The 23,944-nt window shown below is 58.7% G+C and overlaps 2 protein-coding genes across 5 annotated transcripts; one reads left to right on the top strand and one right to left on the bottom strand.

The window, feature by feature from the left end:
• Positions 1-11,076: 11,076 nt before the first annotated feature.
• On the top strand, positions 11,077-20,011 carry HMGA1 (high mobility group AT-hook 1). Its single transcript, XM_055571679.1, has 6 exons — positions 11,077-11,213; positions 11,477-11,599; positions 14,673-14,814; positions 16,608-16,691; positions 17,284-17,334; positions 18,648-20,011. Exons 3-6 carry the CDS (start codon positions 14,713-14,715, stop codon positions 18,699-18,701), a joined length of 291 nt encoding a protein of 96 aa, XP_055427654.1. The 5' UTR covers positions 11,077-11,213; positions 11,477-11,599; positions 14,673-14,712; the 3' UTR covers positions 18,702-20,011.
• Positions 20,012-20,157: 146 nt separating this feature from the next.
• On the bottom strand, positions 20,158-23,555 carry SMIM29 (small integral membrane protein 29). Of its 4 annotated transcripts, none has more exons than XM_055571676.1 (5): positions 23,384-23,555; positions 21,341-21,524; positions 21,133-21,158; positions 20,741-20,846; positions 20,158-20,580 (listed from the first exon to the last, which is right to left on the bottom strand). In XM_055571676.1, exons 2-5 carry the CDS (start codon positions 21,449-21,451, stop codon positions 20,515-20,517), a joined length of 309 nt encoding a protein of 102 aa, XP_055427651.1. In that variant the 5' UTR covers positions 21,452-21,524; positions 23,384-23,555; the 3' UTR covers positions 20,158-20,514. The 4 variants fall into 4 exon arrangements, with proteins under 4 accessions (XP_055427651.1, XP_055427652.1, XP_055427653.1 ...); XM_055571677.1 differs by lacking the exon at positions 23,384-23,555 and adding an exon at positions 22,821-22,956 and having other exon boundaries at positions 20,741-20,807; XM_055571678.1 differs by lacking the exon at positions 23,384-23,555 and adding an exon at positions 22,821-22,952 and having other exon boundaries at positions 21,401-21,524.
• Between the last annotated feature and the right edge of the window lie 389 nt (positions 23,556-23,944).

Here is a 23,944-nt window from a genome sequence, read left to right as displayed (position 1 = left end):
CTACAGTGCATGGGGTCGAAAAGAGTCAGACACAACTAAGCGACTAAGCACAGTGCTGCTTCACCGAGTGCTCACCCTTCAACTCAGCAGTCCGGGCCCTGGTAGGAAAGGGGACCCCAACCCAGGGGCTTCAGGAGACTTCAGCAGAGGGGCTCTTTACAAGGATGCTGTCGGGTGAAGGGGATCAGAGAAAGGTGATGTGGCACTGGGACCAGCAATGGTAGGAATTCCTATGATTCCCAAGGCTGAAAGGGAAGGCCAGACGCTAGTTCCTGGAGCTATGGTTATTCAGAGACGCAGGGGCAGCCAGACCAGGGACAAAGCAGAGGATGAAGGACCCCCAACTTCTCTTCTTCTCCTCTGCTAGGGGGTACTGCCCAACAGAAAGCCAGCTGAGGAGGGGGCCCAGGGACGAGGGTCCAGCTGTCAGTCTCCGAGGCACTGGGCTGGTCGGAGCAGGGGTGGATGAAGGAGAGTAATATGCACAGGCTGGGGGCGGGGAGGCGGGCAGGATTATGCTTCACCACCGCCTCCCATTTTGCGGATGAGAAGATGGAGGCCCAGAGACAGGAAGTAACGTGCCTGCTGGCACAGAGCTGGGAAGGCGGGGCTGGGAGAGAAGAGTGAGGCTCTAAGGCTGTGGTCCCTCGGCCCAGCCACCGAGGACAGGCCGCCGGCCCCCAGGTGGTTACCAGGACCCGGGGCGGCAGCTCCCACCCCTTCTGGGTCCCTCCTTTTCCCCTCCCTCTCACTTGTCCATGCTCCTACCTTCGGTCGGCCTGGGCCCCGGGAGGGCTTTCGGCTCTCTTTCCTGTCTCTGTCCTCCACTTTCTCTCTCCTCCCATTTCCTCGGTCTCCCTCAGGCAGCCTCTCCTACAGCCGGGTCTGATTCTCCACCCGTTTCCCCAGCTCGGTTCCTGCACCACCACCCCCTCCAGACGCACCCCGGTGCCCCTCCGCCCGAGCCTCGGTTCCCCGCTCTCCCGGCGGGCCCGGCCCCCGACGCGCCGCCCTGCTGCCGCCGGCGCTCCGCCCGCCCCTGCGGCAGGCGCGGGGGCCGGGTCGGCGGGAGGGGCGGGGAGAGCGCGGCTGGCGCGGCGCCCGGCCTGAGTCACACGCATGAGGCAGCGTGAGTCAGGCGCGGAGGGAAGTCCCTACGGAAGGGGCTTTCGGAGCCGCAATCGAATCTCAGGGAAAGAGAAAGTGTTCGGAACGCGCCTCTGACACAGTGACCTTGTGTGAGCCCGGGCCGTACACACCCCCACACCCTCTCCGCAGACGACAACACGCACACCCCCGGCCCACCGAGAGGAGGGCCCGGCCTGCGGCTTCGGGCCGGGACTCTGCATCTAGGGTCCCAGGGGACCTTTCGGTCTGTTTCCTCCACTGGGCAAACCCTGTCCTAGCTTCCAGCACTGCTGGTCTGCTGCCAGACCCCAGACTCATTTGTCCACACGCAGTGGGGGGCACGGGGTCAAGAAGGACCCCTTCCGGCTCGACCAGATCACCCTGTGGAAGCCCGCGGGGTGGCAGGAGGAGCCAGGAGATCGGCAACCTGGGAGGTCCTGTAGGATGAAAGATCCCCTCCCTTAGGCTCCCCTACTAACCCTCCAAGATTGACCTGGAATTAGATCGGTTCCATTCAATTAAACAAATATTTATTGAACACCTATAATAAAAAAACCAGTGCCAGGCTCTGAAAACCTGAAATACAACCCTGAACAAAACAGTGAGCAAAAATATGTGGACTCTTGCCTTCCAAGAACTGACATTCTGGGGAGGTGGGAAGACAATAACTATCTAAATGATCCAGACCAGCACAGTCCAACAGAAATAGACTGAAAGGCGCACATACAATGTAAGCTACAATGGCAACAAGAAACATGTGGAGTCAATTCTAATGATAGGTTTCCTTCAAGCCAACACACCCAAATATTACCATATACAGAATACTACTATTTCTACATTTTAAAAAATATTTAGGCTTGGAAAGCCAGTGAGGACTTTATAGTATTTCCATCACATCTGAATTTGAACTCATCACATATGGAATGTTCAGTCACCACCTGTATCAACTGATAACATGGTGGGCAGCAGAATTGAGATGTCAGATAAGGCCTCTGAATGTTTTAAAAGTAAAAGCAGGATTCAGAAAAGTGAGGCAGCAGATATTCTGAATCCTGGCTCTGCACTGGCCTTGGCAAGTCTCCTGACCTCATGGATGGCCCCAGTTTCCTCACCCATGAAATGGGGACATGATTCCTCCTGTGTGGATTGGAGTACATTCTTTAGATTACTTTTGTCCCCCCCCCCCCCCCTCCAGCTGTCTATAACAGCAGCCAGCACAGAGCCTCCCAATCCCAGTCACATCCCCTCCATTCCCAACACCTAATGGCCACAAAGACATCCCAGCTCCCCCCACCCACCCCGAGACCTTCCATTTTTTATCCATCTCTACCCCTTACCACAGCAACGTCTTTCAACACAGTTCAGGACTTTCAACCTCAATTTCACTCTGTGAGGGGTACTTGAGTTCTTGAGAGTAAAGTATTGTAAGACTTCCAGGGAACCAAGCGACCACCTTAAGCTGAACCAGGCAGTGCCCAGATGGTGGGGCACCAGGTGCCAATCTTACCATACTGAGATGATGACTTCCTTCTTTAGAAACTAGAAGGATTTATGCCCATGAAAGCTATCCTGCCGCCAAAGTCTCACGAAAAGCAAAACTGCCAGAAAGGGGGATGCATAGGAACTGTGGACAGAGCCCAGGGAACACGGGTGGAGGAGGGTGGGCGGGCGGGAGGGGTTCTGGACCACCTTTACACCCCACCTCCAGGAGAGTAGAACCCCAGGCCCAAAGGGAGTTTGAGGATCAACAATCAGCCCCTCCCTGGGGAACTCTAGGGCTGCTGAGGCCCCACTGGGGCTGGAATCGGGGATAGGAGCAGGGCCCAGAAGTGCCCGAAGGAGGCAGCAGGGTCTGGGCTCCGGATGCAGACCTGCCCTCACGCCACTCCACCCCCAAAGCCTGGGAACTGGCAGAGCACCCTGGATGGTGACCCAGAAACCTGGCTGTCAGCAGCTCCTGCCTGGCACTGCCCACACTGGGCTCCACTGCTTTCGGCAGGAGTCCCTGGCAGCTACCAGCAAGGCAGGCCTTTGGGTTTTCTCTGCTCACGGGCTCACTTCTCTAGGCCTAGAGATGTAACCCTGCTGCCCGGATCCCAGTAGCCAGTATCTCCCACCATCCAGGCTACTGGGATCCGGGCAGTAGTGGGGGAGAGTTTAAGCCTGGATTTGCCAACAGAGCGAAGATGCCCACCCTTCGGGGCCACTCAGATAATTCAAGATCTGGAGGGCAAGGCCGCTGACCTCTAGTGGCTGAAAGTAATAAAGGAAGCAAAAGAAGCTGGCCACCAATTCACAGCGAGGACTAGGCCTTGGAGGACTGACGACTCCCAGGGCTCGCCAGGTGTAGAGACCTGGAGGCCGAGTGCAGAGAGGAAAGAGGTCTAGGGCAGGCTGTCGGGGCGGGCGGCCGCTCGGCCCCTCCCCGCCGCCTCCGGGCGGGATCCTAGACCGGCAGGCCCGGCCAGCCTGCCGTCTCCCTCCTCCCGGGTCTCCCGCCAGTGGCCGCCGCCCCTCCCCCACCCCGCGTGCTCCGCCCCGCCCGCGGCCCCTTTCGCCCTCATTCATCCGTCCATTCACCAAACTTCTGAGCCAAGGCCCCCTTGGCCTGGGGCGAGCTTCGCGGGGCGCAGGAGAACCAAACAAAGCCCTGGAGCATCCCAACGAATCCCGGGGCTGGGGTTGGCTCTTCCCCCTACCCCAGCCCACCTCCTCCTCAGCCCGGGCCCCCGCCCTTCGACCTCCACCCTGCTTTCTTTTCCCGGTCGACTCAGGCCCTTGGTCCGCCGGTCTGAGTCCCGCGCAGCGTCCCATGCGCTTATGGTTCAGGCAGGCAGCAGCTCCTCCTGGGCATGCGCAGTATAGAGAACCACCCCCCGCCCAGGGCCACACTCTCACCCCCAAGAAAAGTTGGGGGTGAGGGTTCAAAGTGGCCTGGAGGGGACAAAGCACTGTGTCTCCCTGGACACCTCTACCCACTCAGCAGCGTTCCCCCGCAAAGGCAGAATGAACCCGGCAGGACTCCTTCAACCCCAGACCTTCCGCGGGAGGGAGCCTCCCCGCAGCTAGTTATGGAGAACAGTCACTTTTGAAGGTCCAGGGGTCAGTGTTCCCTTCACTGGGCTCAGAACACATCCCCACCTGAAAAGCAGGCAAGAAATAGAGACAAGAGAAACAGGAGTCCAAGACCACAGGAGACTCCTGAAACGTTAGAGCCTGTTCCAGAAGCATGACACGGAAGGGAACAGGTCGCTGAAGCCATAGGATGTGAGTTCTCAGGTCCACGGCTGGTTAAGGAGCTGAAGAGGACGACCTACCCCTGGGGCGGTGGAGACAAACCCATTCCAGGGCCTCAAAGACTTGTCCAGCCCACAGAGAAGGGAGTCAGGCCTGCCCTTGCTGCTCTAACACTTCCTTCCACCTGCTCATGTGCACAGGGCTTTCACAGGCTGCACGACTTTAAAGTGTGTATTTTCAGTCATTCCTGAGTGGGAGGTGGCAGCATGTTTGGGGGCATTTTACCTGCAGGGCTGCCTGCACTGGACATTCTCAGAAAGTACCTTAGACCAAAGGGAAGCTATTTTGCTCCAGGTAAGGTAAACCTTACCCTCTCCCAGAGCCCAGGCCGCTGAGCTGCACCACTGCCCAGTCACCAACAAGCAACCCAGCCAGTCTGCCCAGCCACAAGGCCAAGATGGTTGTCAGGTAGCTGGCAGCTCCTGACTAAACCTGAGACCAAAGGGAAAAAAAAGAAAACAATTTCCCACAATTGGTGGCAAACTATGAAATCCGAAGGTAATTTCCACTAGAAATGAGTCTGGGCTCAGATCCTGTGAGGATGATGTAGTAACATTAACCTACTCACAAAAACCAGGTGTCTCCGTAAGGTGGAGAAGCCCTGTCTTACTCCCTTTGGGCCACTGTATCACTCCCATGATGACTTGCTGGGCTCCTTGTCCTCTTCTTTGCCTTGGAGTTTGATGACAGATTCCTAAACTGCTGGCCTGTGGTTTGGCCTATAATCTATTCTTCATTCAACACAGTTTTTGAGCCTGAATACTGAGCTAGGCCCTGGGGATACCCAGTGAACACAAAAGATAAAATTCCCTGCCTTAATTGTGCTGGCCTTGCAGTGGTATGAACTGACAGTAAATGCAATACATATCACTTTTATTGATAATAGTTCAATAGAAAAGTTAATTAGATAGCATGTTAGAAACTGTTAAGTGTTACAGGGGAGAAAAAAATGGGAGAAAAAACATGGTAAAGTGGGTGAGGGGTTGCTGGGGGAGATGTGCAATTTTAAATAGCATGGACAAGTAATATTGAACAGAGAGACCTGAGGCACTGAGAGGTCAGGCCTTGAGGATGTCTAGCAGAAGAGCGTGTCAGACGGAGGGAGTGGCAAGTGCAAAGGTCTTGAGGTGACCTCATGCCTGGCAGGTCTGGGAACAATTGAGGAGGCTTGTGTGGCTGAAACAGAACCACAGGTAGGAGATGAGAGAGGCACAGGGGTGTGGATGCAGGTAATAGATTGCAGGGCCTTCGTGAGGACTTTGTTTTCACTGTGTTAGACAGGAGCCCCTGGAAGATTTGAGCAGAGAAGGGACATGCCTTACGTTTTAGGCAGAAAGGTTTAATATTCAATGCTGGGAATTAGGTGTTTACAAAATCATTGGAAGAACTGGAGGAGCCAGCTCTGGGCTGAGTCTCCTAGAACAATACAAACTGAACTGCCTGCCTCTGTCCTGATTGGGGGATGGGGGTAGGAAATCAGGAGGCCCCACCTGAATGGCTGAGCTCTGATCCAGGGCAGAAGGCCCCTCTGCCACTACCCCTGCCTTTGACCTCACAAAGCTGGTGACTGGAAGCCGGATGCGAGGCTGAAAACCCCGCATCACATCTCCACCTCCACAACCCACAAAGCAAGACTCCCCTCCCCTTCGTTCCTCCTTTCCAATTTCACTTTTTCAAAGGGGAACCTAATTCACATCCCAAACTGTAGCTTCAAAGGAATGTGAGAAGGGATGCTGAATGCCAGTTCACCGTGTATGTCAGAGCCCGAAGCCCGTCTTATAGCAGATGCCCTTCTCCCTCCCACATCTGGTTCCAAGGCCTCCTGGAATGCTCCACCCACACTCTGGGCCCCTGTCCTGTGTTCCCCATCACAGCGGGTACCACACTGATGAAGCCATGTACTTGTCTGTCTCCCCAACTCATTCAAAGTAAACCACTTGAGGACAGGGAATGTAGCTACCTTGTTCAAGGCCACATCTCCTATCTGGCCAGGCTGAGAGAAGGTAGCAAGCCTATTCAGTGTGGGAGAAAAGCAGTGGAGAGGAAAGTGGCAGAGTTCCAAGCTATTTAACCTCCCCCAGCCTTGGTTTTAACACCTGTAGAATGGGGGCACTAGCATTACTGAACTGGTAGGGGGTTGAGGGCTCTGAGAGAACGTAAATGTTTAGTATTTTCTCATCAGCTCCCCCTTTTCCTTAGGGTTTTTCCCAAGGCTGGAGAGGAGCTGGGCTTCCCTGGGCTCTGGCCCTGAAGTAGGCAGCTGATGAAGTTCATGGTGTCCTGGGGCCATGCAGGGTGGGCTGCTGGCTGAGGGCAAGGGGCAGAGAGGTGCCTGTCTCCTGGGCCCTCCTATTCATTGGAGAGTTTTTCCCTTGAAAGCTGGAAGCAGAAAAGGCCCTCCTCCCACTCTGGGCCTGCCAGGCTTCCTGGCAGCAGAGCCTGTGGTCAGCAGGGCCTGGAGACCGGATCCTGCCAGATGACCAGATGTACTAGTAGCTGGGTGACTCTCCAGGAGAGTGGTCACTGTGCACTAGAGTGACCCGGTATCAGGCTTACCCAGGCCAATCCTGTTGATATGGTCGAGGTCAACCCCAGTTGAAACGGGCCAGGTCAGGTTCACGCCCCTAGTCGAGTCACAACTATTAATAGTACCTCCTTTTGCTCTTAAGTGCTCTGCTTGTCTCTTAATAGCTGAGCATACATATCCTATGATCCACGAATTCCTCTCTTAGGTGTGTACCCAACAGAAGTTTGCACATCTATTCACCAAGACATACACTAGAACATTCACAATAGCACTACTTGTAATAGCCCCAAACCAGAAACTATCCAGATGTCCTTCAACAAGAGTGGATATCTAAACTGTGGTACATTCACATCATGTAACTTAGCAGCAGTGATAATGAACTTTCTGCAGCCATATGTGCAATAACATGAATGAATCTCAAATTGGTGACTAAAGGAAACCAGGAACACCTAACATGATTTCTTCCATACAGTACGCCTGGAAGGTGAAACCAAAGGATTCTAATATAAGTTGGGACTGTGACAAGAGGGAGCTGGAGATTTCTGTTTCTTTATCTGGGTGCTGGGGACACAAGGGTGCTCACTTTATGAAAATATATTGAGCTGAATAAAGAATTTGTGCATTTTCTGTATGTACAGTTTTCATCAGGAAAAGGTTTACTTTAAAAAGTATCCTGGTTTAAACAATAGTAATTCCTGTTCCTCCTCTGCCCACCTCCTCCCATCTATCTGCCTTGGAGGGCTGGACACACACGTCATCATCACATCACATCTCATCCCCATGCCTTCTGGAAAATCTCCACAGACCCAGTCACTAAATGGAATGATCACACCTGTCTTCTCCTCTACTCTCCTAAGAGCTGCAGTTAACTCAGAAGCAAGAGGTAAAGTGAAAGTCGTTCAGTCGAGTCCAACTCTTTGTGACTCCATGGACTATACAGTCTATGGAATTCTCCAGGCCAGAACACTGGAGCCGGTAGCCTTTCCCTTCTCCAGGAATATATTGACTGCAGAGACGAACTAAGCCATGAATACCCAGAGGATACTAAGAGACACCCCAACCTACCAAAACCCCTACATTCCCAAGCCACAACTGAGAGATCACCAGACCCTGCTACTCAGTAAGGAAAGGAAAGAACTAACATTTGTCAGGAAGAATTTCAACAGCCCAAGTGGAAATGGGCTTAACCTTCAGCCATCCTGAAAAATAAAGTTGACCCGAATTCCCCATTCTCTGGACATTTTTGTTGGGTTCACTGAAGTTCATTGGGTGCCCTTGTGAAAACTGTATAATCTAACTCGGATGGTAAGAAAATGCTTCCTGTGGGGAAGACTGGTTCCGCTATGACCAATTCCCTTGGGATGCCTACTTCAGGCCTTGACCAAAGAGGTGGATGCCCCAGGCCTAGAATTGCTCCCTCTCCCAGCCTGCTCCCCATTGCCCTCCACCTACTAAATCTCATCGAAGCCTGCCAAAGCCCATCTCCTCCACGCTTCTCTGGCACCTACCCCCTAACGCCTCAGCTCCCATCCTTCTTCCTGTTGCACCTATTAAGTGTCTCTTTAAGCACCTAACCCCCTAATTCAGGTTTCACGAATGCAGGGAACATTTTTTGTTCATTGTTTTACCCTAAAAGTTTGAACTAGTTCTTGGTACACAGTAGGCCTTCAATAAATATAGAATGAATGATTGAATGCTTTCTCCTCACAGCACCTCTGGGATTGTGTTCCTCTAGATGTCTCTGCCCAGGAAATTCGCTGGGGCAAGGACTATGACTTGTCTTATTCATCTTTATCCCTGTCACTCATCCTTCTACTTAATAACTACTTATTGAAAGAGGAAAGAAAGGAAGTCAATTTGGGGCATGTGCAATCCAGAAAGAATGGAGGTGGGGGTCAGTGGGTAGAGTTATTTGGACTTCAAGGGTGTGGGTAATCCCGGAGAGGAACAAACTACTATATTTGCCTACAAATTTATTTATGCCTGTCTCCTTTCAGAGGGTTTGAGGTGGCTTACAAAAACACAGACATAATACAAGGTAACAAGTCGGTGAAGTCAGGATGAGGAGGAAATAAGAGTAGGAAAAATAAGATCAAGTCAGCTCGTTTAGAAGTGGGCCAAAAAGTTGGCCAAGTTTTCCCACAGCCCTGTCGAGGCGGAAGGCTCTCTTCCTTTTCCCCACCTCCCTCCCTCTCAGGGGCCACCACTGGCCGCCCAGGCCAGGGAGAGCGGCCCTGAGGTTAGCGCACCGAGGGGAGGGGCCTGGAAGGGCGGCTAGCCTGGGAGCTCGGGCCTAGAAGCCTGGGCTGCCTTATGGGCCTGGGCAGACCCGCTCTGGGGGGGCTCTCCCAGGCCCAGGCGTGGGCGCCCGGGTGGCCGGCAGGGGCCTGTGACCCAGGCGGGTAGGGTAAGGGCTGAGGGCTCGCTCTTCCACTCAACGCTGCAGAAGTTCTCGAGCTGGCAACTCAAGGCCCTCCAGCCAAATGGACTCGCGGCCTACTAAGCGCTGGCTTGGCGGGCCGGGCACAAAGACGGAAGGAGCGGCGCGCCTTCCACCCCGCCCCACCCCCACCCCCGCGCCACACAAAGGGGCAGGCCACCCCTCCCCCAGCCTCGCCCTCGCCTTCCCCCTCCACCCTCCTCTCGCTCAGGCCGCCCTTCGGTGACTTCCTCTCCCTTCCCGGGGAAGCCCGGGGACTTCTCAGGGACAGCCTTTCACCTGGGCGCGGGGCGGGGGGCGGGCGCGCGGAGGGAGGCCTCCCGGCCCGCTCCCCGCCCGGGCCCGCGCCCTCCTCCCTAAGCCCGCTCCATTGGCCCCCAGCGCCTTCCCGCCCTGGCGTCCCCGCCCCCACCCGGCCGAGCACGTGCTGCCCCCGGCCCGGCCCTGCCCCCACCCCCACCGGAAACATTCCTGAGACATTCCTGAAACGAGGAGGTCCGGCCCCTCCGGTTCCCCACCCCGCCTCCACTCTGGGCGCCGAATTTTCCAGGCGTCCCCTCACCCTCCAGCGCCGGTTCGCCCCCTGAGGAGGGGGCCAAGCCGGGGCCTCCGCCGACCGGGGAGGAAGAAGGGGAGCACAGAGTAACATGAGTCACAGCCTTGTGTCACTGGGCCGCACTGCGAGTCCCTGCATCACGGGGAGATGGGGAAGGCCGCCTCGGGGACCAGGGGCGGGGAGGTGCGCCCGAGAAGGCCCCGGGCCTGGCCTGCGGGGCGCGCCCCTGACAGCGCCCTTTCTTCCCCCACCGCCCTCCCCGCCATCTTCCCGCTTGGGCTGCCTTCTCTTTCGCGCAGTAGGTCTTTGTGGCTCCAGGCGTGGCGAGGTACATCGTGCGCAGACTCATTCCTTGCCTTCAGAGTGCTTCCAGGCGACCACCGGGTCACGTTTTATTAAAATAAAAAAAGTCACAGCGGAAGGGGCCAGGGCACCCAGTGCGACCGTTGGTCTCCACAACACCATCCGGGTCACTTAAAAGGAATGAGCCCTCCCCTCAGGTTTACCTGAAGAGGAGCCAATCGTTTGCCTCGCGTGGAGGCCGCACCTTGATTATGGTTCACTCGGGCCCATTAAATCTAAACTCTGGATCTCACAAGTTTCACGTTCGAGTTTCACAAGACCTTACATTTCACCAGTCAGCCACACACGGCTGGCACCGAAATGCACACGCAGACACCTGTCCACCCAGGGGAAACTCTAAGGAGCCGCGTTATCTAGGCGGAGAGGACGGCGGGTAGGCCGCGGGACTCTCCAACCGGCGTCCGCGCAGACCCCCGCAGGCACCGGCGCCCGCGCACATTCACGCGCCTGCGGGCGGCAGGCCTAACGCCCGGAAGGCCCCAGAGGCGTCTCTCCCGCGGGCCCACTCCACGCAGAGAGGACGCCCGCCCCCTGGGAAGGGCTTCCTGGTGACCCCTCTCAGCAGCTCCCCAAGTCTGCCGGCCGGGGACTGCAGGGAGGGGACCGCGGCCTCTGGGCCCCGGCCCGGCCCCCCTACGCGCCCGCCCCCAGACGCCCGTCTCCGCATGGCCCTCGGCGTCGTCAGCACCCACCCGCGCGGCGGCGGCGGCGGGCGGCCGCCCTTTTAAATCCCCAGGCTCATTTGCATGTCCCCGCCCCCCAGTGACACGGCTGGCGCGGGCGGGCCCGTCCCCCCTGCCCCTGGGTCGCTCTTTTTAAGCTCCCCTGAGCCGGGGCTGCGCTCCTCTAATTGGGACTCCGAGCCCGGGCTATTTCTGGCCCTGGCGCGGCTCCAAGAAGGCGTGAGTTCGCGGTCCCTCCGGTGGCTCCTTTTTTTTTTTTTTTTTAAATATCTATCATTTAAATAAATTATTTATTTATTGAGGCCGCGCACGGGCCGTGCCTAGCTTCCTGCCCCTCGCCATCCTTCGGGGGAGGTGGAATATTTTTGTGCCCCCCCCCTCCCCGGCCTGGATGTGACATATAAATACCCCGCGGGGGCCAGGGCGGCGAGCACGCGGCGGCGGCGGCCTCTGAGCGCTTCTGCTCTCTCTCCCGGTTTCAGATCCGCATTTGCTACCAGCGGCGGCGGCGGCGGCGGCGGCGGAGCCAGGCCGGTCCTCAGCGCCCAACACCGTCGCTCCCGGCAGCTCGGAGAGCGCACCGCAGGCCGGCAGCCGAGCTCGCGGTGAGTCCGTCCTGGGGCCGGCGGCGTAGGGGGGCGCCCGCGCCGCGGCCGCACGCCGCCCCCTCCTGCAAGCCGCCCCGGGGCTGCAGCGCGCGCCTCCGGCTTTATTCCCAGGCCGGGGCTGCGCGAGCCGCCGGCGGGGGAGGGCCGCGCGGCGCGGGGGGCGGGCGGCGGGGCCCGCGGCGCGGGGAGGGCGCCCGCACCCCTGCCCCCGCGCCGCGGGCGCCGTGCGGGGGGCGGGGACCCGGGAGAAGCGCACGGTGGGGGAGGGGGCGCGCGGCTGCGGCGAGCGCGAGTCGTGCACCCGGCGGCTCTCGGTGCACCTCGCGCGGCCGCCGCTCCCGCCCGAGCCCGAGCCCGAGCCCGGGCCTGTGCCGTGGGGGCGGGGAGAGGGGCAGGCTGGGGCGCGGCGGGAGAGCCCGGGGCCGGGCGGCCCCGCAGCCTGGGGAAGTTCTCTAAGTGGGGGGTGGGATGGGCGGGAACCCCGCAATTCGGCCTGAACTCCAGGCTTGGCCTTTTATCCCGGCGCTGGCTCCGCAGCCGAGGCCGACTCCCTGGCCTGGGTTTGGGGCTTCACCCCGACCCCACCTCTGGCCTGGCCTGCGTCTCTTCAGCCCCCGGGGCCCGGCCTGCCCTCCGCCCCCACAAACTGGTTTCTCTGCTTTGCTGGGCTCTGTTGGAACTAGTCCCTTTGACTCCCCGTTTCATTTTTTTTTAAACTGGGGCTTTTATTTTGCGGGGAGGGCGCGGAGGGAGGCGGCTTTCTTCCTCTCCCCCGCGCGCGCCAGGTTTCCTGCCCCAAGGCGGGCTTGGGTGCCCCCTCTGGCAGGAAGTGGGGCCGGGTGCACCCTCGTGGCGGTGCATGCGGTCGGAGGGCACCGGTTTCCCGCGCCTGCACCCGCGGCCTGCGCCCCTCCCCCCGCGCGCTCCGGCCCCTCGTCCCTCCGGCCGACCTGCAACGGCCGGGCGCAGACACTTGCAGAGTCACCCAGGGCGCGGGTCTGGAGTAGGGGCGACAGGGGCTTTACCAGCCGCCAGGCGTGTAAGGAAACTGGCGGGCGAGAAGGGTCGCAGGAACCCACTCCAACTTGCTCTGTGACCTTGGGCACCTCATCAGCCCTTCCTATAGGCCACTTTTTGGGAGGAGACGAGGCAGCCCCATGGTGATTTCCTAGAGTCATGGCCTCGGGTTGCCTTAGCGTTTGTGGAGCCCACATTGTATGGAGGGGACAAGTCTGAGGCCCGAAAGGGTTTATTACCGACGATAGGATTGAAGTTGGGCCTCAAACGTGGCTTCTCCAAGCCAGGCCTCCCTGATGTTCAGAAACAGGTGGAAGAGACAAGCATTTGTTGGTCTCACCAGAGAGGGCCTCAGGCCTTAATTCAGTTCATGGAGGCCTGGAGTGGGGGTGAGCGGGTTAAAGGGTCCCCAGCAGCAAGAAGTGGGGAAAAATACCAGACGCACTCAACAGGGTCCCCAGGCAGGCTGGGCTGGGCCTTCTGGGATTAGGGGCTGGCTTCGCCCAACTAGAACCCCCTCTTGGAGGGGGCCTCCAGCAAACCTCATGTGAGGTCAGCGCTCATTTAGCTGATTAATTTTGATGTTTAGTTTTGAAGGGGGATCTGTGGTGTAATGTAAGATTCTAATCACTGCCTGTAATTACAGAGCAGGCCAAGCCACTAATGATGGAGCAGGATAAATCACCAACCACCTTGTTTAAAAGGGTCTTCAAGTCTGAAATATTATGAAATGGAATAATTACCAGACGAAGTCTCGCCGTCTGGAGCATTTCAATACTTGAGGATCAGGGGCCTCAGGCCCCTCTTAACAATCACAAGTTTGCAAAACAACAGGCTTTCCTCTCTTTGGGTTAAAATTGGAAATAGTCTGAATCTGAAAAGGGAGAGTCGTTTTCAAATGTTCTAGTTCTCATTTTGATTGGAATGAACCTTTCAGTTGTTTAAGTATTTTTAATTTTTACCTGGTTTGATTCTTGCTGCAGTCTGCAGACGTAGGCAAGACAGGTGGAGCATCATTACTCCCCTTTTATAGGTTGAGGGGCTTTTCTGGAAGTGGAGACACTTGGGCCCACCCTTTGCCAAGGGCCGCCTCCCAGGACAAATCTCTGTCTGTAACTTGGGGATAAGAACTGGGAGGATAGGAGTGGGGGCTCTTTCTCAGCCTCAGGAAGAGACTCCCAAATACAGGTGCAGGTGCCCCTTGCAGAGGGTGGTTTTACATGAATTCTGTATTTGTAGGACTGATTAAGTCCAAACAGTCCTCTTAAGAAGAGGGAATATGCCAGAAAAGGACCAGGGCGCTTTGAGGATCAGCCCTCCTAGGGCTTCAGGGGGTCAGCTAGTGTCTTCTTCCTCTCAGTTGGAGAAGTCCCTGCCCCTCATGAGAGGAGGCATCAAAGAGAAGGATCCCGTCTGACTCCAGGTGGGTGGGAGTGGGCTGGGGTAAAAGGAGACTCCCCTTTCAGCTTTGGGTGATTTCTTTTCCTCCCCACACCTCACCCAGTGTGGTTTTAGCCCCCATTTCCCAAATTGTTCGATCTTTGACCCTCCAAGGTTTAACCCAGGGAGAGGGAAGCAGAGAGAACCGGTGGGGCCCTGGGCAGTGCTATGGACAAGGTGGCCCAGGGACTGATGGCATGGCTGCCAGGTAGATGTGCAGGGCTCATTCCCTGCTTACCTCTTCTCCCTTGTTCCCCGCGAGCTACCCAGGCTTGGCTTGCTTTTAAAAGAGAAGGGGCGGCACAGTGGAGGGGAGGGCCCTGGCAGTCTGAGGACCATCTCGCCCACACCTCAGCCAGGGCGGCCTCACCCATGGCCAGGTCTGGGCTGGCTGCACTCTTGAGTGGGGGTGGCAGGGCAACAAAGAGCCCTTCTGAGCAGGAGATAAGGCCCTGATTAGGGCCAACGGCCCAGCCCCGCCCTGCAGCCTGCATGCCGGGCTGGGTGTGGAGTCCTGGGGGTCCCTGGGAGCAGGCAGTTTCCCTTTGGGCGTTTCTCGGGCGGGAGTGGTGAGGGTTTGGAGGTGGCTAACACTTTTCCTGCTTCCCCGCAGCCCAGCCGTGGCTCCTCGCCTGCTCTGCTGACGAGGGAAGATGAGCGAGTCGAGCTCGAAGTCCAGCCAGCCCCTGGCCTCCAAGCAGGAGAAGGACGGCGCTGAGAAGCGCGGGCGGGGCCGGCCTCGCAAGCAGCCTCCGGTGAGCCCTGGGGCCGCGCTGGCGGGAGGCAGCTGGCTGTCCAGACCTTTGCCTCGGGTTAACCTCTTGGGGCTAGGGATCGTGGCAGGTGAAAACAGGACTGGCAGGGTGCGGCATCATTCCTACACATGTGTGCGCTCCCCACACACGCGTCCCTGGTGCCCGAGAGGAGTGTGGTCCAAGGGAGCGCTGAACCTGAGTTCAAGCCAGGAGTGAGCCTGTAGTCATGAAGGCCAGAGCGTACACTGGTAAACCACTCACCCTTTATTTCCAGTCCATTGTGGACCAGTGTATTGAAGTATGGTGGCTCAGTGGTAAAGAATCTGCCTGCCAAGCAGGAGACGCGGGATTGATCCCTGGGTCAGGAAGATCCCCTGGAGGAGGAAATGGCAACCCACTCAAGTATTCTTGCCCAGGAAATCCCATGGACAGAGGAGCCTGGTGGGCTACCGTCCGTGGAGTCGTAAAAGCGTTGGATGTGACTTGGCGACTAAACAACAAAGATGAATTGTAGAAACGTGAACATTCACATATGTAAGCCCAGCAGTACGCGTGGCGGCACTCTGGTGACTTACTTAATACTTACTGTCCGTTTCTGTAGTTCTCCATCCCAGGGCAGGGGCCAACACCTGTTCGTGGGCTTCCTTGAGTGACCCTGCATTGGGCTTTGCCTGGTTCTGTAAAAGCCCAGGAAGTTTAAAACATTGGGGAGTTGGTGGCAGAGTGACTCAGAGCCCTGGTTGCGGGCACTCGAGGGAGCTTGGCCAGTCAGGCTGTGTGCGCCACCTGTTACCTGGTGGAGACCTTGGTTTCTCTCTTGAGAGGCAGCTGTCCCCACATGAGGGCGCAGCTGTGGGTGAAGCCCCGTTCCTTCCCTTTCCTGGGGGAGAGAAGGGGAAAGGAACCGAAGCTGATCCTCATCCACCAGGCCCCAGGCATGCCTCCCCACCCCCATTGGGGATCTCGGTACTCGCTCTTGAGGCGCCGAGGAGTCTCACGGGCGGTGGAATTCATCTGCCTCTTTCAGAGCCCTGTTCACGTGTGGAGAAGTCACCCCCTTAGTCCAATTCCTTTGGCTTCCCCCTGCCAGCTGTGGGCATGTCGGTGAGGGGTGTCAGAAGGGCTGTGGGGTTACTGGGCGATGAATGGGCAGCCGCCCTGGGAAACCACTGCTGATGTGCCTTTACTGCCCGCCTTCTGTGCATTATGTAGCAGTTTTTTATTCTGTCTCGGGCTTATTAAAGTTTCAGTGGCCCAAATGGCAGGGGTCTCTGGGGTTCCAAGATGTGGACATGAGTCCTCCCTAGAAGGTAACTGGAGGGAGTCTGGTTTGCAGGTAGAGCTGGAGGCTCCCTCTAGGGGAAGGGGGCATCCTTTCCCCTCTTCTGCATGCCTGCCTTCTGGCGGAGGTGTGGGTGGGGTGGGCAGTGATCACAGCCCAGTGCTTGGAGACTTGTCCTGTCTTCATTCAGCATCTGGCCCAAGATCTGAGAGCTGGTCAGAGGCCGAGCTGGGGTATGGACAGCTGTCTCGTGTCTTTCTGCCTCCACGACACCCTTCCCAGAGGCCTTCTGGTGTCTTGTCAATTTGCCGTTGCAGAGAAGCTAAGGGAGAGGCTTTGCAAAAGAATGTCAGATGGAGAACCTGGATCCCAAGGGTTACCTGCCATGGTTCCTGTGGATTCTGGAGCGGGGCTGCGCAGACCACTGCTGGGCTGGGGCAGAGGGCTCTGTCCTGAAAGGGGGCAGGGCAGGTGGCTTCTGTGTCTCTGACTGTCTCATCTGTCTTTGCAGAAGGAGCCCAGTGAAGTGCCAACACCTAAGAGACCTCGGGGCCGACCGAAGGGGAGCAAAAACAAGGGTGCCGCCAAGACCCGGGTGAGGCTTGCCGGGGGCCCTCTGCCCTGACAGCAGCCATGGGAGGCCTGGTCTGTCCTCATTTTCTGCACCTGCTTCTGGCATATGGGTGGTGATGGGCCTGTGCCCATGGAGGTGAGGGGGGCGGTGACTGAGGTCTCACTTCTGGGCCTTGGCCTGCCCAGGACAGTGGGGAAGTCAGGTGTCCAGCAGGTTTCCTGGTCTGGAGAGGCAAGCTGGGAGGGAGGAGCCAAGGGGGCAGCTCCGTCCGGGGCTGAGACTGTCACCTTCTCTGCGGGAGGTCCCCTGGCTCCTGCAGGAATGAGGGGGAAGGCCAGATTCATAGTGGCATCAGCCTTTCAGAGAAGTTGTTTTGTTTTTTATTTTATTTTTTCTAAAACACGACTCATATCCTCTTGAGTCATGGGTGGAGGAGGGAGTTGGGGGGCGTGTGTGTATGTTGGGGTGGGGGGGGCGGTGTGGCTGGCCAGTCATCACCAGCTGGACTCGGGTGGGCCCTCTCTGCTGTCCCTCACCATCTGGGGCACTGGTCATTGGGTGGGCACTGTCAGGGACATTTTTGACTTAGTGGATCTTTTCTCTGACCATCTAGAAAACCACCACAACTCCAGGGAGAAAACCAAGGGGCAGACCCAAAAAACTGGTAGGTGACTGGGGCAGAGGCAGCTTGGTTCTTCTGGGGAGACTGTTAAAGAGTGAGTGATGCTCCTTCCTGTGTGCCCATAGAGGGAGACGGCTCTCCCTGACCTGCAGGGCCAGCAATGGTGGGGCTTCACATTTTCACCCAGGCCTAGGGAGGGGAAAGGGTTTGTCCAGGGCGCCCGGACTCCTGGCACTCAGCCCAGGGCTTCTGAAGAGCTGTGTCCATGAGAAGTGCAGGGTCCCAGGTGCAAACCAGGCCAGACTCCCTGCTCTGCCTTACTGGGGGTGTTCTTATCTTTTCCTTCCCCTGCTTATGGTTCAGAGTCAGAACTTCTAGGGTGGACCTTGAGGTCCTATGGTAGCATCTCCCCCCCGCCCCCCCATTGTAGTAATGAAGAAGAAGAAGGGAGGTTTAAGCAGCAGCAGTAGAGGATCTCAACTCTGGGAGGGGGGTGGGACATAGCCTGTTGGGTGGGAGCTGAGGGGCGATGCCCCGTGGACGCTGCTCCTCACATGGGGGCCCCCTCCCCTTCTGGGCCCCCAGACAGCTGGGAGCGGTAGCTGGCGGGCTGAGCCCAGAGATCTTCCGGGGCACCGCTGCAGCTGGGGCCCCTGCAACCTGTCCTCCCTGTGGCTCGTTCCTCGAGCTGTGTGAGCTGAGCCACCACCGGCTGAGGGGGGCTTGGGGTGCTGGCAGGGCCCCAAGAGTGAGTAACAGGAAACGGGTTGTTTTGGAGTTTGTGCCTGGCACGGGGGCCCTGTGTGGTGTCCCGACATTCCCGCCCAGTGAGTGAGCCCCGGCCGGCGCACACTTCCCCTTGCTCCCCGCCCTGGCCTGGGGTCAGCCCGCGGCCGTGGCCCCTCCACCGCCCAGCAGCTGCCCCTGCGGGCCGCTGAGGCCACCTGGTACCCTCCGTGGAGGGGGCTCACAGCCTCCAGCCACCCCTGCCCTCCCCTTCTCCTTTCCCTGGCTGCCATCTCCCACCCCAGGACCAGTCACTTCCTCGCCAGCTTGAGCCTAGGGGTGCCCTGTGCTCTGCCAGGAGCCCCCTGCCCCTGGGGGCTGAGGGGCCTGGCTGTGTGTGAGAGCAGCGTGTGTGTGGTTTTTTTTTTTCCCTCCCTTTAAATTCTTCCTTTTTATGAATGAAACTGGGCCGTGGAGGTTGCTGAGTCACCCACACACTCAGCCCTGACTCATCCCCCTTCTGGAGAGGCCGGGTGTTCGGAGGAGGGGTGGTGAGCTTGGCCTCTGGGGGCGGCAGCAGAGGAGGGGGCGGGCCTGGCATTCTCTTGATGGCCCTGCCTACCCCACAGGAGAAGGAGGAAGAGGAGGGCATCTCGCAGGAGTCCTCAGAGGAAGAGCAGTGACCGCCGCCCGCTCCCTCCCGAGGAGCAGTTTCCTTCTGGGACTGGACAGCTCCGCTCTGCTCCCGCCGCCCCCCCCAGGCCCTCCCCGCCCCCCACCTGTGCCCTCCCCACCACACTACACCGCACACCAGCCGCCACAGGGTCCCTGGGCCCGAGTGGGGAGCCGCTCCCTTTGATTTCAGGTCCCAGTGACCCTTCACCCACCCGCCACACCCGCCGTCCCGGACAAAGCTGACTTCCACTTAGCCGCTCCCACGCTGCCACACCCCTGCTCCCTGCGTGGTGGGGGCCTTGCTGGCTGGGCTCTCGGTTTGGGGATCCCCTCTGCCTCTCCCCTCTGGCTTCCCGTTAAGGGGCCTGGGAGGGCTCCCCTGGCCTTAAAAGGGGCCCAAGCCCCATCTCATGCTCTCATTTGGACACGCCCCACGCCACTGTACTAGCCGCAGCAGGTGCGGCCACTGGAGAGGGGCGACTGCCCCGAGATGCCCCCCACCACCCCCAACCGACCTGTGTCTCACCGTGGGGTGGCTCACACCCCCTCTCCTTCCCGCCTTGCCTTGTCCCCACACTAGGTGGGGCCACCCTCTTGGGGGCTCAGGAAGGAAGGTAGGAATGTAAGTCCCCTCCCAGCTCTAGGCAGGCTCCAGCCCACCTTGCCCTCACCCTGGAATCCCATTGCAATGATGGAAAGCATCCCCTTGATCCAGGTGAGGCCCAGGAGGCCTGGGCTCCCTGCAGCAGCCACTTGCGTGAGCTGGAGCCACTCCCCGCCCCTGTCTGCTTCCGCTCCAGGCCTCAGTTTCCCCTCGTCCCTTCCCTCGGGGCACTAATAACCAGGAGCTAGTCTCGCCCACTCCCACCCTTCTGCTCCTCCCCAACCCCCAAGGTTCTGGTTCCATCTTTCCTCTGTTCACAAACTACCTCTGGACAGTCGTGTTGTTTTTTGTTACATGTTTTGTTCTTAGACATCCGTCGCTGCTGCTGCTACCAGCGCCAAATGTCCATCCTCATCGCCTCCTGTTCTGCCCACGTCCCCCTCCTCCAAGAAGCCCTTAGGGGAAGGGGCCTGGAGCAAAGCAGGCTGGGTACCAACTCCCCCAGTCCCAGGGAAGGTGGGGTCCTGCCCCTAGGATGCTGCAGCAGAGTGAGGGTGGGGAGGCGGGGCCCGTGTTGACTGTCAGGTGTAGGGGCCACCTTCTCCACCTGTTCTGTCAGGGAGGAGGTAGCCATTATTTGTCCCAGCCTGGGGCTCCCCTCTGGTTTCCTATTTGCAGTTACTTGAATAAAAAAATATCCTTTTCTGGACTGTCTTTTCTGTGGTGGGTGCCTAGAACAGAGAAGTTTAGAAACCAAGGATCTCTAGTGAGTGAGTGAAAAAGAGAAAGCACTGGAGTTGACTACAGGGAAGGTAATGTAAGCCGGTCTTGAAGAAATCAACTACACCCCTAGCCACAAAACATTTTATTTACAAAATATATATACTCAATATACATTAGGCCTTGTCACCATGGGAACAGCTCCAAAGCTAAGTCTGGGAGGGCTAGAGAAGGGTGCCCATGGATGGGCAAAGCCCCACCTGGTAATCCCGGCCACCCTTTCACCCCAGGAAGAAACATTCTCATTAGTTCCTGGGAGTGGCTGGTAGGTAGGTTCATCCCACAAAGGACTGAAAGCCTAGGAGGGAGTGAGGAGGTGGGTCCAGTGGAGGCTGGCGGCTCTGCCGGGCTTAGGGGAAGGATGCTGGGGGAGCAGCAGGCTGCAGGGCCCTGGCCGACCCCGTGGTTCGGGGAGGGGCGGGGTCAGGGGGCTCAGGTCACGTCTTGACATCCAGCAAGGGCATCCGCTTGTGCTGGTAGCCACTCTGCCAGCCGTGGACCACCTGTAGCAGGGGAGAGCGGGCCACAGCACAGCTTGCAGGGAGGCACCTGACTGGCCCCGGCCCAAATGGGGAAGGCTGAGGGCAGAAGCAGGTTCTGGCTTCAGGGCTGTGAGGAGAGTAGGCCCACCCCTGCTGGTTCTCTGTCCCCCCAAGTGCTCACCTTGGGGTCCCCCACATCTGAGAGCAGCTCCTGCTCAGCCTCGTGCAGCTCCTCGGCAGGGTCGTAGCTGTACATGGGGAGCAGGTGATGGCGAAGCCGGTCCACCCTGGGGGGCACGGGGGTGCTCAGCCACGGCACCCCACACCTCCCTGCAGACACCTGACTCCGCTGTTTCCCCCAGCGGGGCACCTCCAGTGGGTGCCTTTCAGGGTCCTAGAGCTCTAAGGACATGTGTCTGGATAGGAAAAAACCTAACAGGGGCATGCAGGGAATTTCAGGTTGGTCTTCTGAATGGCTGAAGGGCATCTTACGTGTATGCTGGGGTCTCAGATCCTATGGGAAGAACTTTTAAGCAGAATGCGGGGGGGAGCACTCAGGACAGGGACACTCACCGTTTTCTCTTCTGGATGTACATCACCTGTAACAGGGAAACAGCACTGTGGAGGCGGCTGAGCCCAGGATGGTCCATGGGGGACAGGGACCCACCTCCACACCCTCCTCTCCCGAGACAGCAGGACTGAGATGGTGTGTAAGGCGGGTCCGGGCCCACTCGGCCTGCCTTAGCAAGAGTGGGGGCGTGTGCGTGTGGAGGCTTCTTACCACAGCCACCACCACCCCGACCAGGGTGATGAGGAAGAAGGGTCCCAACACATAGCCCACCATGGAGTCGCTGTCGGCCTGCGGGGCATTGGGCACTGTGGTGTTACTCATGACATCGGCAGCCGGAGGGCCCTGTAGTCAGCATGGGCAGTACCGCCTCGGGAGGGTGCCTCCCCCGGGCTCCCTGAAGAGGGGGAAAGTGAAAGTGAAGGTGAAAGTCGCTCAGTCATGTCCGACTCTTTGGGAGCCCATGGACTGTATACAGTCCATGGAATTCTCCAGGTCAGAATACTGGAGTGGGGAGCCTTTCCCTTCTCCAGGGGGTCTTCCCAACCCAGGGACTGAACCCAGGTCTCCCGCATTGTAGGCGGATTCTTTACCAACTGAGCTATGAGGGAAATCTGAAGAGGAAGGAGGAGGTTGTCAATTCCACCCAGGGTGACAGCCAGGCTCTGGATCCCTCCCCAAGATAGTAATAATACATGAAAACTTAAGGTCAGGTCCTGGAAAGGGGAGGGAGGGGGTCTTCCAGGTCAGTGTGCTGGGCTGAACCCTCCAGTGACTCTCAGCAAATCCTGGGGTTTACCCAGGGGCACCAAGGGGGGGCCAGACCCAGGGCCTGAGTGCTGCCCAGGGTGGGGCTTTCACCCAGGTGCTGGTGCTGGTCAAACATTTGCAGATACTAGTTACTGAGGGAAGGTTAGGTGGAGGTTCCCAGCTCCCGCCCCCTCTTCCTGGAGCACTGGGCTACCAGAAGCTATCCAGTGAAGCAAAATGGAGAGATTAGGTTAAAATACGGGGTCCTCACTGAAGCCAAGGGGTGAGGCAGGAGCATCTGGAGGACCCCCCTCGATCCTGGTCCAGTGCGCACACCTCAGGCTATAGGTCCCAGGCCTTCGTTGTCCCTGGTGTCACTCCAGACATAGAACCTGGGCACCGTCTCCCCCATTGGTCTTGTGCTAGAGTGGACACCAGTGGGCAGGGCTGGGCTGCATCTGCGAGGTGATGTCACCTCCCCCTGGTCTTCACTCGGGGCTCCGCCCGGGTCCCTCCCCTCCTGGCCTGGCATGACAGGCGGAAGTGGAGAGGGTCAGCTCCCATGACAGATGCAAGGAGACTCTTCACGGGTGGCTGCACGCAGACGCTCCGAGGTCCGTGACCCCGGTTCGCCTGGGTTTCCATCTAGAGGTTAAGGGCTGAGCCGCCTGTCTCGGTGCCTATGGGGGCTCCGGACTCGCCCAGTCGCACGCCTGTCCCGTGGTCGAGGGGACATTCCGAGGTAGGGAGGGTGACAGGCCGTCCCTAAGATGCGGACCAGCAAGGGAGAGCGAGGGGTAGTTCCCACGGCGCTGGGAGGCTCGGGCCAGGGGAGGAGAACGTGAGGGGGGCGCAGAGCGACCCGAGTATCCTGAAATCCCGACACCCCAGGCGTGGACCTGTACCGGCGCTCTGCAGCCCATGCAACCCGGCCATGCCTTACCTCCCGCCGCTGCAGCCCGGAAAGGAACGCCCTCGGTTGGCTCCCGGGCCCCGGAAGAGCCAGCAGGCGCGTGATCAAAGGACCCGGGGAAACGGGCGGGGCCGCGGTATCGGGGTGCAGCCAATCCGATGGCCGCAGGCAGCCGGCCCGGAGACTGCCGGAGCCGCCAATCCGGAGGCGGATACAGCCGGGGCTGCAGCGCCCACGCCGCGGCGGCAGGGGGCAGCCCCGGGCCGCGCGGCGGCGCGGGGCGGGGCGCGCGGTTTCCCGGCGTCCCGCGGGGCGTCCCCGGGGCGGCAGTTCTTCGGAGCTCGCGTGTGGGGTCGGGGCCTGGCGCGCGCCCCTCGCCCTGCTGGTCGGAGCCGGGCCTAGCTCTAACGTGCATCGCAGGCCCCGTGGGGCCTTCGTTAATGTCTGTGGAGCCCCCTAGGCCTCCTCGCACGCAGCGTCACTGCCCGTCTGTGCTGCGTCTGTGCTGTGCTCGGAGTGTGTAGGCGGGCCTAGAGTAGCCCTTGCCTGGCCTCGGACCTCGCGCCCAGCCACCCTCCCTCCCTACGTCTTACTCACTCTTCGTGTTGGTAAAACAGGCTGCTGCAGGCAGCAAACGATGGCACTAGTGGAGCCTAGCACATAACATGCCCTGAAGTTTAATTTTCCCTGTTAACCTCTTTCCGGTTTTCTGGGACACACACACACACACACACACCGGACCAGTGGGGACACACACACACACACCGGCACACACACACACACACACACACACCGGACCAGTGGGGACACACACACACACACACACACACACCGGACCAGTGGGGACACACACACACACACACACACACACACACCGGACCAGTGGGGACACACACACACACACACACACACACACACACACACACCGGACCAGTGGGGACACACACACACACACACACACACACCGGACCAGTGGGGACACACACACACACACACACACACCGGACCAGTGGGGACACACACACACACACACACACACACACACCGGACCAGTGGGGACACACACACACACACACACACACACACACACCGGACCAGTGGGGACACACACACACACACACACACACACACACACACACACCGGACCAGTGGGG

The sequence above is a fragment of the Bubalus kerabau genome, chromosome 3, assembly GCF_029407905.1.
Source record: "Bubalus kerabau isolate K-KA32 ecotype Philippines breed swamp buffalo chromosome 3, PCC_UOA_SB_1v2, whole genome shotgun sequence".
Taxonomy (NCBI): Eukaryota; Metazoa; Chordata; class Mammalia; order Artiodactyla; family Bovidae; genus Bubalus; species Bubalus kerabau.
Note: the sequence above shows the minus strand (reverse complement) of the source record. Positions and strands in the feature narration are given on the sequence as shown.

Bases quoted from the DNA above. Each gene is read 5' to 3' on its own strand.
- HMGA1 (XM_055571679.1), top strand. From the start codon at position 14,713: ATGAGCGAGTCGAGCTCGAAGTCCAGCCAGCCCCTGGCCTCCAAGCAG. The intron at 14,815-16,607 runs GTGAGCCCTGGG...CTGTCTTTGCAG, and splicing joins GGCCTCGCAAGCAGCCTCCG to AAGGAGCCCAGTGAAGTGCC. The intron at 17,335-18,647 runs GTAGGTGACTGG...CCTACCCCACAG, and splicing joins GGGGCAGACCCAAAAAACTG to GAGAAGGAGGAAGAGGAGGG.
- SMIM29 (XM_055571676.1), bottom strand. From the start codon at position 21,451: ATGAGTAACACCACAGTGCCCAATGCCCCGCAGGCCGACAGCGACTCC. The intron at 20,847-21,132 runs GTGAGTGTCCCT...CGTGCCCCCCAG, and splicing joins TACATCCAGAAGAGAAAACG to GGTGGACCGGCTTCGCCATC. The intron at 20,581-20,740 runs GTGAGCACTTGG...CCCCTGCTACAG, and splicing joins CAGATGTGGGGGACCCCAAG to GTGGTCCACGGCTGGCAGAG.